The sequence below is a fragment of the Ictalurus punctatus genome, chromosome 8 (genome assembly GCF_001660625.3).
Source record: "Ictalurus punctatus breed USDA103 chromosome 8, Coco_2.0, whole genome shotgun sequence".
NCBI lineage: Eukaryota > Metazoa > Chordata > Actinopteri > Siluriformes > Ictaluridae > Ictalurus > Ictalurus punctatus.
Genome location: NC_030423.2, coordinates 17,076,695 through 17,092,270, shown reverse-complemented (window position 1 = coordinate 17,092,270; position 15,576 = coordinate 17,076,695). Strand labels below are relative to the sequence as shown.

At 39.9% G+C, this 15,576-nt stretch overlaps 1 protein-coding gene across 8 annotated transcripts in view; it reads right to left on the bottom strand.

Annotated features, from left to right (window-relative positions):
• The window catches only part of magi2b (membrane associated guanylate kinase, WW and PDZ domain containing 2b), a 176,989-nt gene that overhangs the window by 13,238 nt on the left and 148,175 nt on the right, over positions 1-15,576 (bottom strand). For 6 of the 8 annotated variants that reach the window (XM_017474681.3, XM_017474683.3, XM_017474686.3 and 3 more), the window contains 7 exons: positions 12,880-13,057; positions 9,043-9,078; positions 7,190-7,305; positions 6,540-6,735; positions 2,386-2,565; positions 1,969-2,154; positions 1,091-1,547 (listed from right to left, as the gene is read on the bottom strand). In XM_017474681.3, coding sequence (XP_017330170.1) covers positions 1,091-1,547; positions 1,969-2,154; positions 2,386-2,565; positions 6,540-6,735; positions 7,190-7,305; positions 9,043-9,078; positions 12,880-13,057 — 1,349 coding nt within the window. The remainder of the gene's footprint in view (positions 1-1,090; positions 1,548-1,968; positions 2,155-2,385; positions 2,566-6,539; positions 6,736-7,189; positions 7,306-9,042; positions 9,079-12,879; positions 13,058-15,576) is intronic. The other 2 variants (XM_017474682.3, XM_017474688.3) reach the window with 1 other exon arrangement.

Here is a 15,576-nt window from a genome sequence, read left to right as displayed (position 1 = left end):
AAAATACATGAAAAAAAATACTTTTCCACAATATTACAATTTTTTGAGATGCAATTGTAAATGATAGGTTTATATAATAATGCGCTCATTCTAATATGTTACTGTTTCTATAGTAACAGCTCATTCACAGGGACTTGTATGACAGATGCTCCACTAATCCCAGACTAATAATAAATGGATTAAGAAAACATATTCTTATTTAACAAAAATTATATAATCATTGATATGGTGAAGTTTTCTGTTACATTTATGTCACTAGTAGCAGAAGTTTTCTGACAGACTAGTTTGCATATTTCTGTTTCTTGTTAACAGGATACACTGCATTTTTTTTTTTGTCTTATTAACTTCAATTAAAAGTTCTATATACAGTTAAAAAGTATGATGTGTTGTTCATTAATAAATTTAAAACTGTTACTGAGAAATAACACAATTTGTGATGTTCTGTTAAAGGAAAATAATCCACTTTGGGCTGGTAGCATATCACACCAGCCTGGCCTAGATTATTTTCTATGATAGCATAGTCCATCTCCTGTTATTCTTTACTTGAAAACAAAAGAATTTTCTGTCTTTTTACGGTCTTTTTATTATATTTATTCATTCAAATCAGATTTAGTTTTTCAAGAAAACACATAGATTGCACAGGTTAGCTTTATAATCTATTTTCCTCACATGGCCGAAGATAAACTTTTATATATTCGTATAATATAAGATAAACCACAATATATAATATAATACAATGCAATATAATATAATATAATATAATATGTATTAACACAAAAAAGTCTTGGCTGATAGAATGATGACTCATAGTGATTTTGTTCCTTATTGATTTAGTTATCTGTGATGCCCATTAAATTGTACCCCTTAAATTGCATAACTAGTAGTTCTGTTCTAAGTACTCTCTCTCTCTCTCTCTCTCTCTCTCTCTCTCTCTATATATATATATATATATATATATATATATATATAGATAGATAGATAGATAGATAGACAGATAGATATATATCTTCTATATACTGATTGGCAGGTGTGGTGTGTAATGAGTGATTCTGGCCTTTCAGTCCCCCCATGAGGGTGTGATAGACTGTACCTGCTGTCATGGAGGTAGAGCTGAGGTGGCACTGCGACTGGCACCCCACCCATGGTGGTAAGTTGAACAGCTGGGACACCTGGGATGACCGGGATTCCCTGAACAACAGGGATACCCGAAACAACCGGGACGGCCTGAACGCTCGGTACAGGGACACTCTGATCCCCCGCCAGTGCTGCCTGACTCACCATCGGGCCTGAGTGCACTGTCTCGAGGCTGGGCTGACTAGCAGGCTGATTGGCCTGAGTGACTGATGTGGTGCTCTGTGCTCCTGCAGGACTTGGCTCCATTCGCTGGGGGCTGGATTGTGTGGTGGCGGGGCTCGGATGGGGGGCTGGGGGGCTTGGGTTGGCCATAATGGGACTCGGCTGAGTTGCAGACGTCGAGGGACTCTGCTTCTGAACCACCAGGGGGCTCTGTTTCTCTGAGGTAGGGCCAGAGTGGGGGCCATTTACATCTGTCAAGGGAAAAAAATGAGCAAGTAAAATGCAGCTTAAAAACAAGAATATTAATCAACAACTGCATTTTCACTGACTAGCTGTACATGAAGAAAACTTGAGCAGCAATCAAGGGAGACAGAGGAGGTAGACCATTAGCACAGTGTGTCTACAGGTGGTCTGATATTATATAAGAGTAGAGAAGCACAATATATGATCACTATAACAAGCTACAATGTTTGTTTGTTTTTTTTGCAACCAAGCAGAGGTTCTAAATAAGAATTCTGTGAATGTTTGGATACATCACGACATTAAGGAAATTAATGAAAGCCAAACTTAAATAATGACCCATAGCATTGCACGTCAAGCACAATATAATCACTATGTGCTATTTTTCAGCCCTACATCAGAAAGAAAACATTGTTAAACGTTCTGTCTGACCTTCCTCTGGGATGATGTGCAGAGTAACAGTGAGTCCTGCATCTTTGATCAGCTTCACAATGTCAGCATGAGGCATGTTGATAATAGACTGATTGTTGACAGCCATGATGCGGTCGCCAACCTTCAGCTTCCCGCAGCGGTCAGCCGGACTGCCCTCGATTATGCGGCCGATTTTGTGTGGCACGGCTAAAACGAAGCGTGCAAGATCAGTTTTACTTCAGACAGTAATAATGCAAACATGAAGTCTACATTATGCAATCACTGAACTGAATGAAACCTACAGCTCAGACACTAAGAAGTACTTCTGTTGGTATACTCTGATCTATCAACCCTTAGGGTTATGGTTTGCACTTTAAACCCAAAAAATCAGTGCTGTATGTCTTGCTAAGCAAGTGAAAGAAGGAAACAGAGACTAACAGATTGTGGTGGTGTTCTCCGGTCTGTTCAGGGAGCTGATGATGACAAAGCCAAAGCCTTCGGTCTCTTTGCGGTGGATGACTACATCCGTGGTGGGCGGCAGGTTGACTGGACACACGGCTCGGCCTCGGGGAGAGCTGCTCTGATTGGCTGCTGATCCGTTCTCTCCACAGGGCTGGCCTGCAGGGGGCAGTAGTCACAGTCTGAGTCACTGCTTAATATAGGCTTTAGCTTACCAAACACAGGAAGGCTAGGCTGACCAGACACAGGATGGCTGACCAATTAAAGAGTCATCAACTGTCAGTGAATAAACCCACAGTTCTGTTTATCTTTCAGCACTGAAGTGACGCTCAAATGTTTGGGTTTTAAATGTGGCATCTGCTGACCGTGATCCATGGTCATGGTCAGCAGATGCCACAAATTGGCTCCACCAGCTTGCCATTTTGGCGAGGATAATATATACTTAAAGTACATTTGCCCCAGGCTAATGCATATTAATTCTAGACACATTAATAGATACTTAATAGATTGAGCTGGCAGCACAAAGCTGTACACAATAACATCTTAATTCTCAGAGCCTGCAGTACTACTAAACATTTCAGACTGAATCTCTCTCACACTCACAGGGCAGCGCTTTTATCTTTCAGATCTGTGCATACTAGGTGTACCATAAAATAATTGGTGGTTTCTGATTATTCCCTTTTGGAAAGAGAACATACTCTACAGTTTGTATTATTATTACTTTTATTAAAGCAAAAAAAAGTTATCCAACACTTATCACCAATGTGAAAAAGTAATTGCTGCTTTAAACTTAAAATCTGGTTGTGCCACCTTTAGCAGCAATAACTGCAACCAAAAACTACCGGTAACTGGAGATCAGTTTTTCACAGCGCTGTGGTGAAATTTTAGCCCACTTGTCTTTGCAGAATTGCTTTAGTTCTGCCACACTGGAGGATTTTCAAGCATGAACTGCCTGTTTCAGGTTCTGCCACAGTATCTCAACTGGACTAGGCCACTCCAAAACTTAAATTTCTCTGTTTTTGAGCCATTCAGAGGTGGATTTGCTCATATGCTTTGGATCATTGTCTTGCTGCATAATCCAGTTGCACTTGAGTTTCAACTTACGGACTGAAGACTTTAGGATTTTCTGGTAGAGAGCAGACTTCAGGTTTCCCTCAATTACTGCAAGTTGCCCAGACCCTGAAGCAGCAAAGCATCCCCACACCATCACACTGCCACCACCATGCTTGACCATAGGCACGATGTTCTTTTTGTGGAATTCTGTGTTTTGTTTATGCCAAATGTAACAGGACCCCTGTCTTCCAAACAGTTTCGCTTTCGACTCATCAATTCACAGAACATTCTCCCAAAAGGTATGAGGATCATTAAGGTATGTTTTGGCAAAATTCAGACGAGCCTTAATGTTCTTCTGGGTTAGCAGTGTTTTTCACCTTGCCACTTTTCCATGGATGCTATTTTTGCCCAGTGTCTTTCTGTTAGTGGAGTCATGAACACTGACCTTCATTGATGCAAGAGAGGCCTCTAGGTCTTTTGATGTTGTCCTTGCCTCTTTTGTGACTTGCTGAATAAATCGTTGACTTTTTCCATCTGGAGATAATGCCTCTCACTGTGTTCCTTTGGAGTCCCACAGCCTTTGAAATAGCTTTGTAACCCTTCCCAGACTGATGTATTTCAATCACTTTCTTCCTCATCATTTGTGGAATTTCTTTCAATTTTGGCATAGTGTGTTAGTGGGTAAGACCTTTTAACCAACTTCATGCTGTTGAAAAAGTTCTATTTAAGTGTAGATTTAATTGAACAGGGTTTGCAGTAATCAGGTCTGGTTGTGTCAAGTAAAGCTGAACCCCATTATGAATGCAGTTTCATAGATTTGGGTAATTAGTAACTATGGGAGAAAATACATTTTCACAACAGCCCAGTTGGTACTGGATATCTTTTTAGCTTCAATAAATAACATTACCATTTAAAAACTGTATTTTGTGTTTAATCAGGTTGCCTTTGTTTTATGTTAGATTTACAGATATACACAAAAACAGAAGAAGTCAGGATGGGGAAAAGACTTTTTCACAGCACTGTAAGTCAAACTGTAAGAAGAAAATGTAACTAAAAATGTTCAAGAACATATTCATAACAAAATACTGCTCCACACAGCAAAATAATTTAAGTTTTATAAAAGTTATATAGTTAATGTATCCTGCCTTTACAAAATATCCACTCAATATAGAAAAACATTTGAAAAATAGCCTGTTATGTCGATGTAGACGTGACCTGAATCAGCAGATAAACTCTGTCAAAAAAACATATAGGGCTCGAACAGAGCAGTGCAGGGCAGTAAAAATCAAAATGAAAGTCAGAAGCAAAAAGTCAGCAAAAAGCAAAAAAATCAGCAGAGTTTCAATCAAGAGTCAAAGGGAGTGACAAAATCGGCCATGCTCTCTAAGTGGGAGGGAAGTTATACTCTCTCTAACCAATCACAGGCATTTGTGAGCTTGTGTATGCAGAAGAGGGCAGATAGAGCTTTCCTTTCAGTGTATCACGCTGCCCTGTGACGCAGCACGAGTAGTCATTTTAAAAAAATGCACTGGCTGGTTTCAGGTGTCTCGGAAGAAGCACGTGTTAGCACGAGGGAATTGGGAAATGATCAAATTGGGGAGACAAGAAAAACAAAAAACAGTAACAACAAACAGAAAACAACATGTAGATGAGTTCTACAGGCAGGTAAGTGAGAGCGAGCTAATTCATGGAAATTATGATGGATTTAAAAAAAAAAAAAAAATTTCATTTAACTTCATTGCACACTTCATCAGTCCTAATCACACACAAACAGTCTCATTCATTTGTGCTGCTCAGCCTGCATAAATAAACCAGATTCATCTGGAGTGATCTAATTGATGAGGTGCTGAATGATGAATGAGGTTATACAATGCAAAGATTGGGTTCAAAAAAGAGGTCTGTAAATTGTGTGTGTTTTGATGAAAAAACACTACAAGCACGCAGAAATATTTGTATTCCTTTTCTGATTAAATGAATTTTTAATATATATATATATATATACACACACACACACACACACACAAAGACATATATATAAATATACACACACACACACACATATATACATATATGTACATATATGAGGCTTTTTAAGTATCATGAACATCCTTGTAATAAGCTATCTTTACATCAACTATCATCAACACCCTGAATGATTTTTTAAAACAGATTTTTATTGTTATTGTTGACAGCATTTATCAGTCTGTATAAGATTTTCGGTGAGCTTTTTTGTGATTGTTGCGGCAAAAAACCTGGATATTGCGATGGCTTATTAAAATTTTTGATGTAATTTGTGGCGTTTTTTGTGCTTTTTTGCAGAACACTACTTGAATTGGTCTTTCGCCGTGATGTTTGTTGGTAAATGAGACCTTTTAGCTGTACTCATGTTCGACGCACGTGAATCGAAGAGGGCTTTGGCTGAATGTGAATTGTGATCACATCACATGCCACGTCTTGGGCCAACTCTGTGGAAAATCTGCGGTAATTAAAAAAAAATTGAGGAGTCACCATGATTTTACATTAATTTCTGCGATTGCAAAATCCTGCAGAGACTGATTTATAGTCTCTCGGTCAAAAGCATTTTTATCAATAAATTCATTTGAGATTAACCCCTTAACATCTTCGCTTATTATTGTGATCTTAAAGCATATTATATAAGAATGAATAATGTAGTGACACAGAAATGAATAGAAAATGAGTATAGCTACAAGAGTGACGAATGTAAGTCTGGACCCACCATAAAAGCCTGAGAGTTTAAGAGGTTAACGCTGATGTCATGTCCATCTCATGTCCTCAAGGTGTCAATCACCTGATTTAAATAAATCAGTGGCAGCCTCCTTTGAGATTACCACACAAGTCCAGTCACCTACAGTTACTCAGGTTAGAGAGGACAGCTGCCTCTGGTGACGGAAATTCTGATCTTCTGCTCTTAGCACTAGCTACTGTGCCAGCACATGTATGAATATTTATTTAGCCTCATAGCATGTTGTGAAATGCAGTGCAGCTTTGCTGATGTGGTAAATAAAGTCCTGAATTACTGAACATGTGTATGATTCAGTCTGATGCTGTGTGGAACTCACCGGGATGAGGCACAACTCTGCGTCTCACAGTAAGCGTCACTTGGCCGTTGCGTGCCGCCGCATGCATGAGGTCGATGACGTAGCTGTGCGGTCGACCCGCCACCAGCATCCTGTCCACAGACACCAGCTCATCACCTGGGCGCAGACGCCCATCCCGCTCTGCTGGGCTGTTCTCGATAATCGCTCCGATGACAATCTGTGACAGTTAATCAGAGGTGATCATATATTAATATGAAGGCAACAGGGCTTTACATGACTATGAAGCAAACACAGTGAGGTGGCATGAAGAAGCAGCAGTTTGTTTGTAGACCCCAGACGCTTCCTTATTGCTAATTTGTTTGTAGGCTTTATCTGGAGTGCTAGTCACAGCTAGATTAAAAGGTGCAACTGAGTGGGCAGCTCTACCCACGATAACAAGCAATTATTATGCAGGAAGAAGTGCTGAAGATGACAAGCTAAGCTCTGTCCTGCCAAGAGACAGCAAAGGAAAGCAGTTTCGCTTCCAACAATCGCCTGTTGTTCTGGTATAATTCAGCCTGCTCGTTTAAACTCATATTTGCATCTTCTATCTGATTTTCTCTCTCTCTCGTTTCTTGAGCTGGAATGAGGAAAACGGATTGCTGGGATCGCCTCGGTTGCCCCATACGAGCCTTGTCACGGGCCTCCGGACTCACAGCCTGCACCGCCTCGTCTCCTCCGAGGATGCGGAAGCCAAAGCCCGTCTTCTCTCTCAGCAGGTGAACTTCTACCTCCTGGTACTCTACAGCTGAAGAAAAAACAGAGATACATTCGTAAACAGCCTGAAAAAAAAATCAAAGTGAAGAGATTTAAAACAGGCCAAATGAAATGTCTCTCTAGTCAAATTGGGTTAATCCATTCATTAGAGAAACAATCACCATGGAAACATCTCAATGTGTTGATGTTGCCTACTTTATCGATCCTAATCTCAGGCTATTGTGTTTTGCATGTTCTCCGTGTCTCCAAGGATTTTTCAGTGGACTGTAGGTGGATTGGCTACGCTAACTATGCTACAACCCTAGGTGTTACTGAGTGTGTGCATGACGCCCTGCGATGGACTGGTGTCCTATCCAGAGTGTATTCCCACCTCACACTACGTCATCACAATGTGCATTTAGCCAAAGCCCTCTTCGATTCACAAGTGTTGCCATGAGAACAGCTAAAAGGTCTCATTTACCAACAAAATCACTGTGAAAGACCGTGCAGAACAATTTTGTGCAGCTGCAATTTAGCTAATTCAAGTGGCTTTCTGCAAAGGAAGCACAAAAACCTACGCAAATTGAACTGCAAATTTAAAAGAAAAAAGAAGTGTAATCATGTATGTATGGACTGATTATTGTCATATATCAAGGAGGGAACTCTGGACTTAATTTCCCAGCAGCCACTGCACCATACTACATCATTATCACATGACCACCTGCACCTGTATCACGTTTTTTGTTTAACGAGCACTCATATATATAGCCACTGTTTGCACTGCTTCCTCGTCTTACATGTTGTCTATCCATGCTTTTGTCCACGCTTCGATGTTTAGTTTTGCCACACTAGTTTGCCTCGTGTTATTGTGTCTTCGTTTTTTGTCTGTTTGTTTATTAAATGTTTGAAATCTGCGATTGCTTCTGTCTCTACCATTGAAACGTGACAATTATTTCCATTTAGTAACTTATTTGAAGTTGTTCTTGCATTTCAGCTTGTCATTATGACTTAATAATACACTATATCAACTCATTATTTCAAGGTATTATGTCTTAACTTCCTCATAATAATGCTAGCACCTTGCATGACAGCTCTGCTACCATTGGTGTGTGAGTGTGTGTGAATGGGTGAATGAGACACATTGTAAAGCACTTTGGAACCGCTCAGGTTAAAAATGCGCTATTAATAACATGCTATTAAATGTCAACCAAATATCTCATTAATATCTGGTTATTTCAAGATATTTGGCTTAATAGCTCATTACTTTGACTTATTATTGCCTTATTTCAACATATTATCATATTATTAACACCACACAATCTATCAATAAGACTACTTTATTGAAATTTAGATTATAATCCTTATTCTGCATGTGGTTTCTCAGATAGAAAAAAAAATCCAATGCTTGCTTTATTTACTGAAATTCATTTGACACATATATGTTTAATGACTGACAGTTCAATAAATGTGTTATAATTCAGACAACCCCCAAAGCCAGTCAGGGAAGAAAACATCCCAGCAGTACGAGTCATGCGTTTGAACATCATTAATAATTCATTTTGCTTCATTTTGTATACATGTAGTATGTAGGTCACGTGACACAGTACACACAGCAGTGCTATGTCTTATGATGTAGTACTGAGCAGTCATGCTGTTACATATGTAGATAAATACAGCACTGATATCCACTGGGAATATAACATAGAGAGATGTATAAGCTATTGAATATGGAACAATTGGGCTTACACGATATAACATGGGAAAACAAATTGCTGCATAATGGACTTGCCTGTAGAGTCAGTCAGTGTTCGTGGTGGGCCTGGCTCTGGAAGAAAAATAACATGGAGATCGCAATCAGAGACGCTTTATAACACTAAATGGTGCTTGTGTGTTGATGAATAGTGTAGATTGGTATTCATTCTCATGTGATTACAGTCAAATGTGTGCGTGTGTGTGTGTGTGTGTGTGTGTGTGTGGTTACATAATGTGAAAATGATTACTTCACAGCAAGAAGAATGTGTGCTGTAATGACCTCAGTATATCAAAGCTGAAACTTGGACATACTGAAGGCCAGGTCTGTCAGTGAAGCAGTGAGTTTAAAATAATGCTAAAACAATCAAAGCTTTTAGTCAACAAATATTAGTGCTGTCTGTTACGTCACTGGACGTGTTTTTGGCTTTCTGTATCTCTATTTCTGTTCCTCCCTTTCTCTTCTCTATGTTTAGAATTTCCCATAAGAGAACCAGACGTGACAAACGGAGTGACAGATCAGGAACAATGTCATCTAGAGGTCAACCGATAGTGGATTTTACCGATACCGATAACTAAGTCGGGCAGTACCTGCCGATAAACGATTAATCAACCGATTAATTGATACAGAATGATACTAATTGATACTGTACCATGAAAATGTACAGTATTTTTAAAAATGAAATAATATATAAATATTAATATATATGAACTAATACTAAATATTAAAGTAAATCAAAGATATACATCCAAACTGAGCCAAAAAGTAACACTACAAATGATGATGAGTCTTTATCGATCACATATACATTACAGCACAGTGAAATTCTTCTCTTCACATACCCCAGAATGTCAGGAAGCTGGGGTCAGAGTGCAGGGTTAGCCATGATACAGCGCCCCTGGAGCACTGTGTCATTGCTCAAAGGCCCAACAGTGGTAGCTTGGGAGTGCTGGGGCTTGAATCCCCGACCTTCCGATCAGTAACCCAGAGCCTTAACCGCCAAGCCACCACTGCTAATAAATAGTTTTATTATTAACAAATAAAAATAGAGATGTCCCAAATGAATCAAAAAACACTTCAAATAACACAACAAAATTTGTCAGTGAAAGTTTTTATTTTGCCTCTTGAGGCCGCTCTTGTACTGTATAGCCTGGTTCACACTGCACAGACAGATGCTGACAGACTTTTTAAAGTTGGCTGTTGGATTTAGAATGCTGGGAATCACGACTGTCATGTTCACACTGCCCCAACAAACTTTTTTATGAACAGTCAAACTGGTTTAAAAATAGATGGTTTCAAAATTTTACATGCCGTTCTTCAGCTGAAAAGACAGAGTGAAACGAAAGAGGTTGTGGGTAAAGCCTTACTGTTGTTGCGATGTGAGAGACAATGCATTTACTTACATTTATACAGAGAACTGCATACAGAGTATGTGCGAAGCGTTCAAATTTTGCTCGGTTTGTCCAGGGGTGCAACCTGGCCTGGGCATTCAGGGCTGCAGCCCTGGACACTTTTTCTTTAGCCCCGTATAATTCTCCACTTGGAGCGGTTTGTCACTATGTAACTGAGCGTCAGTAAAAGAAGACGGCAGTGTTGTAATTTTATATCTTCAGTGAACGGAGGCGAGACCAATCAGACAGGGTTTATAGGAAAACATGTGGAAATATTCATGACTTATTGGCTGACAGCTCTCAATTCTGCCAAACGTTAGTTTACACAGTCATTGTAGTGAAAAATGGATATACAAGGTTGAAACTGAAACGCTAACCTCCTCTCATGCTGAGCAGGATAACAAGGTGTGTAAATGTGTAAATGAGTTCCAGGTTATGTGAACATGATATGAGCAGAGCAGAAGGACAGCTAATGTACTTTGCATGGCACTGTAGCAGCTAAACCCATACAACAATAGCTTAGTTGTGCCTCCCCTTGGCTAGCAACACTAAACTAGCCTAGTCTCATGTTAGATTGCCAAAACGTTTTTTGTTTTATTGGTCTTTTAGTACTGCAAATGGAGATAACACCGAGGCAAGTTTTATGCTAAAATTTTTTGTCCAATTTTCACAATTAGCCCTCACGTGCAAGAAACAAAATGCACGGAAACAACCTATTTAGAATTATGTGCGCCTAGCACCTAGCACACAGGCTTTCGTTTCTATGGAGTTTGCAGGGACACTTGCCTCATTGTCATGGCAACAGTTCGTGCCCAGGTCCAATTACGTCAGTTTGTTGGAAAATCATACCACACTGCTCAGACTTTAAACCACCCGACAGACACAGACAAACGCCAACAGGGTTAACACACTGATCCGACAAAACCCAAGAAACGTGTCTGCTGGCGTCGGTCGGCGTCTGTCTGTGCAATGAGAACTGGACTTTAAATGACAGCAGACCCTTCTCAACCACTCCCATAGCGGATGCATCCGGAAAAAACTATCGGTGTGGATTTTTGCCTATAACTGATAGCTCCAGCAATCGGTTATCGGCAAAACCAATCCATCGGTCGACCTCTAATGTCATCACATTGGAAGAATATAAAAGTGACTGTGCCAGCTAACAGCCTTTTTTATATCCCAGCTTTATGCTAGCTTCTTTGCTCGATACAATACAACATGACCCTAACCTTTGTACTCAATCTACAGCTAAATGTCAGAACTTGAACTTTGTATACTTACTGTAAGGGGGTCCAGAAAAAAAACATCTGCTCATCACAAGTTCGAATCACCGTGATTCCACAGCCGTCCGTGGCTGGGGGTCTAAGGGAGCAAAATTGGCCGTGCTCTCTGGGTGGGAGGAATGGCATACATTCTCTCCTCTATCAGTCACAGTGACACTAGCCAATGGTGGGTGTCTCTGAGCTTATGTATGTGGATGAGGGCAGGTAGCGCTTTCTGCCAGGTGTGTTACACTGCTCTGTGGCACACCATGAGCAGTCCTGGATTCATGTGTCTCAGTGGAAGCACGTCACGGGCTGCACCCTCCCCTGTTGGTAGCTGTCATGTGACGGGCAGAGCTAGTTGGTGGGTGGGAATTGGCCATAGATAAATTAGGGAGAACATACTTAAGATTTACGCTAGTGTATTGTGTATATAAGCTTTACGCTCACCTATATGTCACATATGTAAACATTTTATCATATAGTTATAGATATCAGACATCATAGTTACGCTCATTAGCCACGATAATTACGATACTAGTTACGATAATTGTGCCCTATATAGCTGTCAAGAAACTGTATTTGTTAGTGCCTTTCATTTGGAAATCCTGCCTTTTCTTTCCTGAATTTATTTGGGTTACGGAGAAAGAGAAGATATTATAGGTGTCTTTTGTTTTTTGTCTGGAATAAGCAAGGCACTTAAAAAATCTCTTTTGCTTATTATTTTGATGTAACCCACCGAGACATTACTTCTCCGTCAGCAAGCTTCTCTTCTGTTTTTCAATGCGTTTTGCATCAAAACGACAAATCTGGTGTCTGCTTACTTTGATTTACGATTACTATTTACGACCCCTTGCTTTCCCACTTTCACCCTGATCCCAAGATGTTTTTAGAGATGAAAAAAAAGGCTTATTCAAATAAAAATAAGCAAACTCGCATCTTTAGCCATGTAACCCCAATACTACTAGAGCTGTTCTTCTAAAGAGCACAGTAATCTGAAGCAGAAGTGACTGTATCCTGAACACACACACACGCACACACACTGTATAAGTGCACCCACACAGTGCTCCTGCACATGATAAACAGAGGTAAGCGCTGGGTCACACTCACTGCAGAGCAGCATCTCAGTTCAGCTGTTTTAAAAGGTGAAGGTGCAGAGAGATGGAACATCTCCCTCACACTTCTTGAGAAAGTATTTTAGTCAAGAAGCTGTTGTGACTTACGCCTGCTCTCGTATAAAGCTCGAGATTTCTCATAGAGGTCGTAGGGGTCGGGTTTGCTGAGGTGAGCTCCATCTGGGTCAGGGGCTGATGTGCAGTGCAGCGTTTGGCCCACATGAGCAGCGGTGTGGTGGAGGCCAGGGGCTGAGAGGCCGGTCTGGGGGCTTCCCTGGGGGTCCCACTGCGCGCACACACACACACACACACACACACACACACACACACACACACTGGTTAGGTCCAGACATGTAGTCCATGGTCTTGATGGTGCAAACATGACATTTTTTTATTTTTCAGACTGCTCAGTAGAAACAAATACTGTGATATTAAAGTAAACCTTTTTTTAAAAAAAAATTAATTGCTTGGTGTATAGCAGTGGGAAGCTTTGTGCGTGCATGTTTGTGTGTTTGTGTTTGTGTTTGTGTGTGTGTGTGTGTGTGTGTGTGTGTGTGTGTGTGTGTGTGTGTGTAAAAATGGATTTGGCAACCCCTCAAATGGTTTCATGGTGTCCCATTTTTAAGCCTTTTTTTTCTCTTATTCTTTACCCTTATTTTCAGAATTAGCAACTGGAATCTAATATGTGTCACTAATTGAAAAAAAAATTGTTTCTAACAATTATGAAATTATTCGCTTTATTAACCAAGTTTGTTTTCACATAAGAGGAATCTGTCCAGCTAAGTACCTGCACATGTATTTAAACATATTCATTTGTAAATAGCAAGCAAATTGATTTTAACAGCTGCAGTGGGTTCAATAAGCAGAGAAACTATAGGTTTCTGATCTTTTTTAATAAACAGACTTGCTGTTTATCTCGCTAAAGGTGCACTAATGCTGAGTTCTGTTCAACCCGGATTCAACTTGTACTAGGAAAAGCAGGAAAAGCGCGATGACACATCGCTCGGTGTCGGATTTCTAACCACTGAACTCAACAACCCTGACTTCACAGAGAGGCATGAATATGACATCACACTACGGTGGTAGCATGCAGGGAGATTTATACCACTAATGGTAAATACAAAGATAAAACATACATCTTAAGATATATTTTTTGAGTTTTAATGAATTAAAATGCAGAGTTGAGTCAAAGTTACCGATAAAATAACCTGACAGGTCAATCACAAAATGGAGCATTCGCTTAGTCAGCAAGTGTAGCTGTTTAACAAAGAACAATTTCACTTTAAGATTCAATAATGATGTACAGACCTTTCGGATATGGACATTAGCTTAAAACTGTGGTGTAAATTGTTAATCACTCCAATATGCAGTCTTGGAAAATGCGCAGATGTATCACTTTTTTGTATTTTGGAAGTTCAGACATTATTTTTTCCACATTCAAACCCTGGAACTTTGTGATTGGAAGTCATACATATCAAGAACTTTACACATCTGACTTTCTCTGGAACACAGCATAAGCTTCGCTTGTCCCCCCCCCCCCTCTTATTTTCATTTGATATCTAATGGGCTCCTGGCAGACAAAGAGAGGGGCAGAATATCAAAGTTTCATAGATAACGTTGATAAAATAGAAATATTGGTATAGATTAAAAAAATTTAATGTTCTTCATAACAGATGAACGCAGATGAACAGTGCGAGTTAAAAGCGTTTTCCTTGTGTTGTCTTACATTTTAATGCTTAAAAGTCTGTGATGCTGCCTATGCCATGACAGATCATGTCTTACATAGTGTTTAGTAATTTAGTATTGATTTGGAATAGAAGATTACTATAAATTTCAGCTTTAGTGGTTAGCATATTTGCCTCACACCTCCAGGGCTAGGGGTTTGAATACCCCCTCCACCCTGTGTGCACGAAGTTTGCATGTTCTGTAGACTGACTGGCATTTCCAAATTGTCTGTAGTGTGTGAATGTGTGTGTGATTGTGCCCTGTGATGGGTTGGCACCCATCCAGGGTGTCCACCACTTTATGCCCGAGTCCCCTGGGATAGGCTCCAGGCTCCCCACGACCCTGTGTAGGATAAGTGTCACAGAAAATGGATGGATGGATGGAATGACTATAAGTTTCCTTTTCTTGCAAACATTTGTCACACACACGCACACACACAAACAAAATACACGACTGCAAATCCACTTGTAGAGTCACAGGTTAGTAGTAAAAACAATATATTTTGGCTATTTTTGTTTGGATTATCAACCAGCACTCTGCAAGGTTCAGCACGGACCTGTAGCTTTCAAGCAAGTTATTCAGTCCCTAGACCAATCATAAATCAGGTCTGCATGCTTCATCAACCTATCTGAGCTGTAAAACACCACATCTCTACTTCCATGTTTATTAACTAGGTATAAAAAAAAAAAAAGGTGTAGATGTGTGAGGGTTAATGACTATTAGCGTCAAAGACAAACCACAAAAGTACAGAATGACTATTAAAGTGTCCAGGCAAAGACCTAATTTGTGTTATGTAATTAATGATGTATTAACTGGCTGCTCTTAGATCCAAATTGGACTTAAATGGTGCTTAAATTGCCGTGCAGTTGGAGGGGAAACCAGTTAAGCCTATAGATAAAAGACTAGCATCAATTGTAAGAGAAGGAGATGTTGTGTGCTATTAGTGCTTAATCAAGATACACACATTTTTTTTCCTCAATTAGATCTAGGTTATTTTCAAGTCAAATTCAAATCAATCAAATGAGCCCACTGCTTGACGTATGACCAAGCATATACTGGTTGCTCAAAATCTTTGGCCTG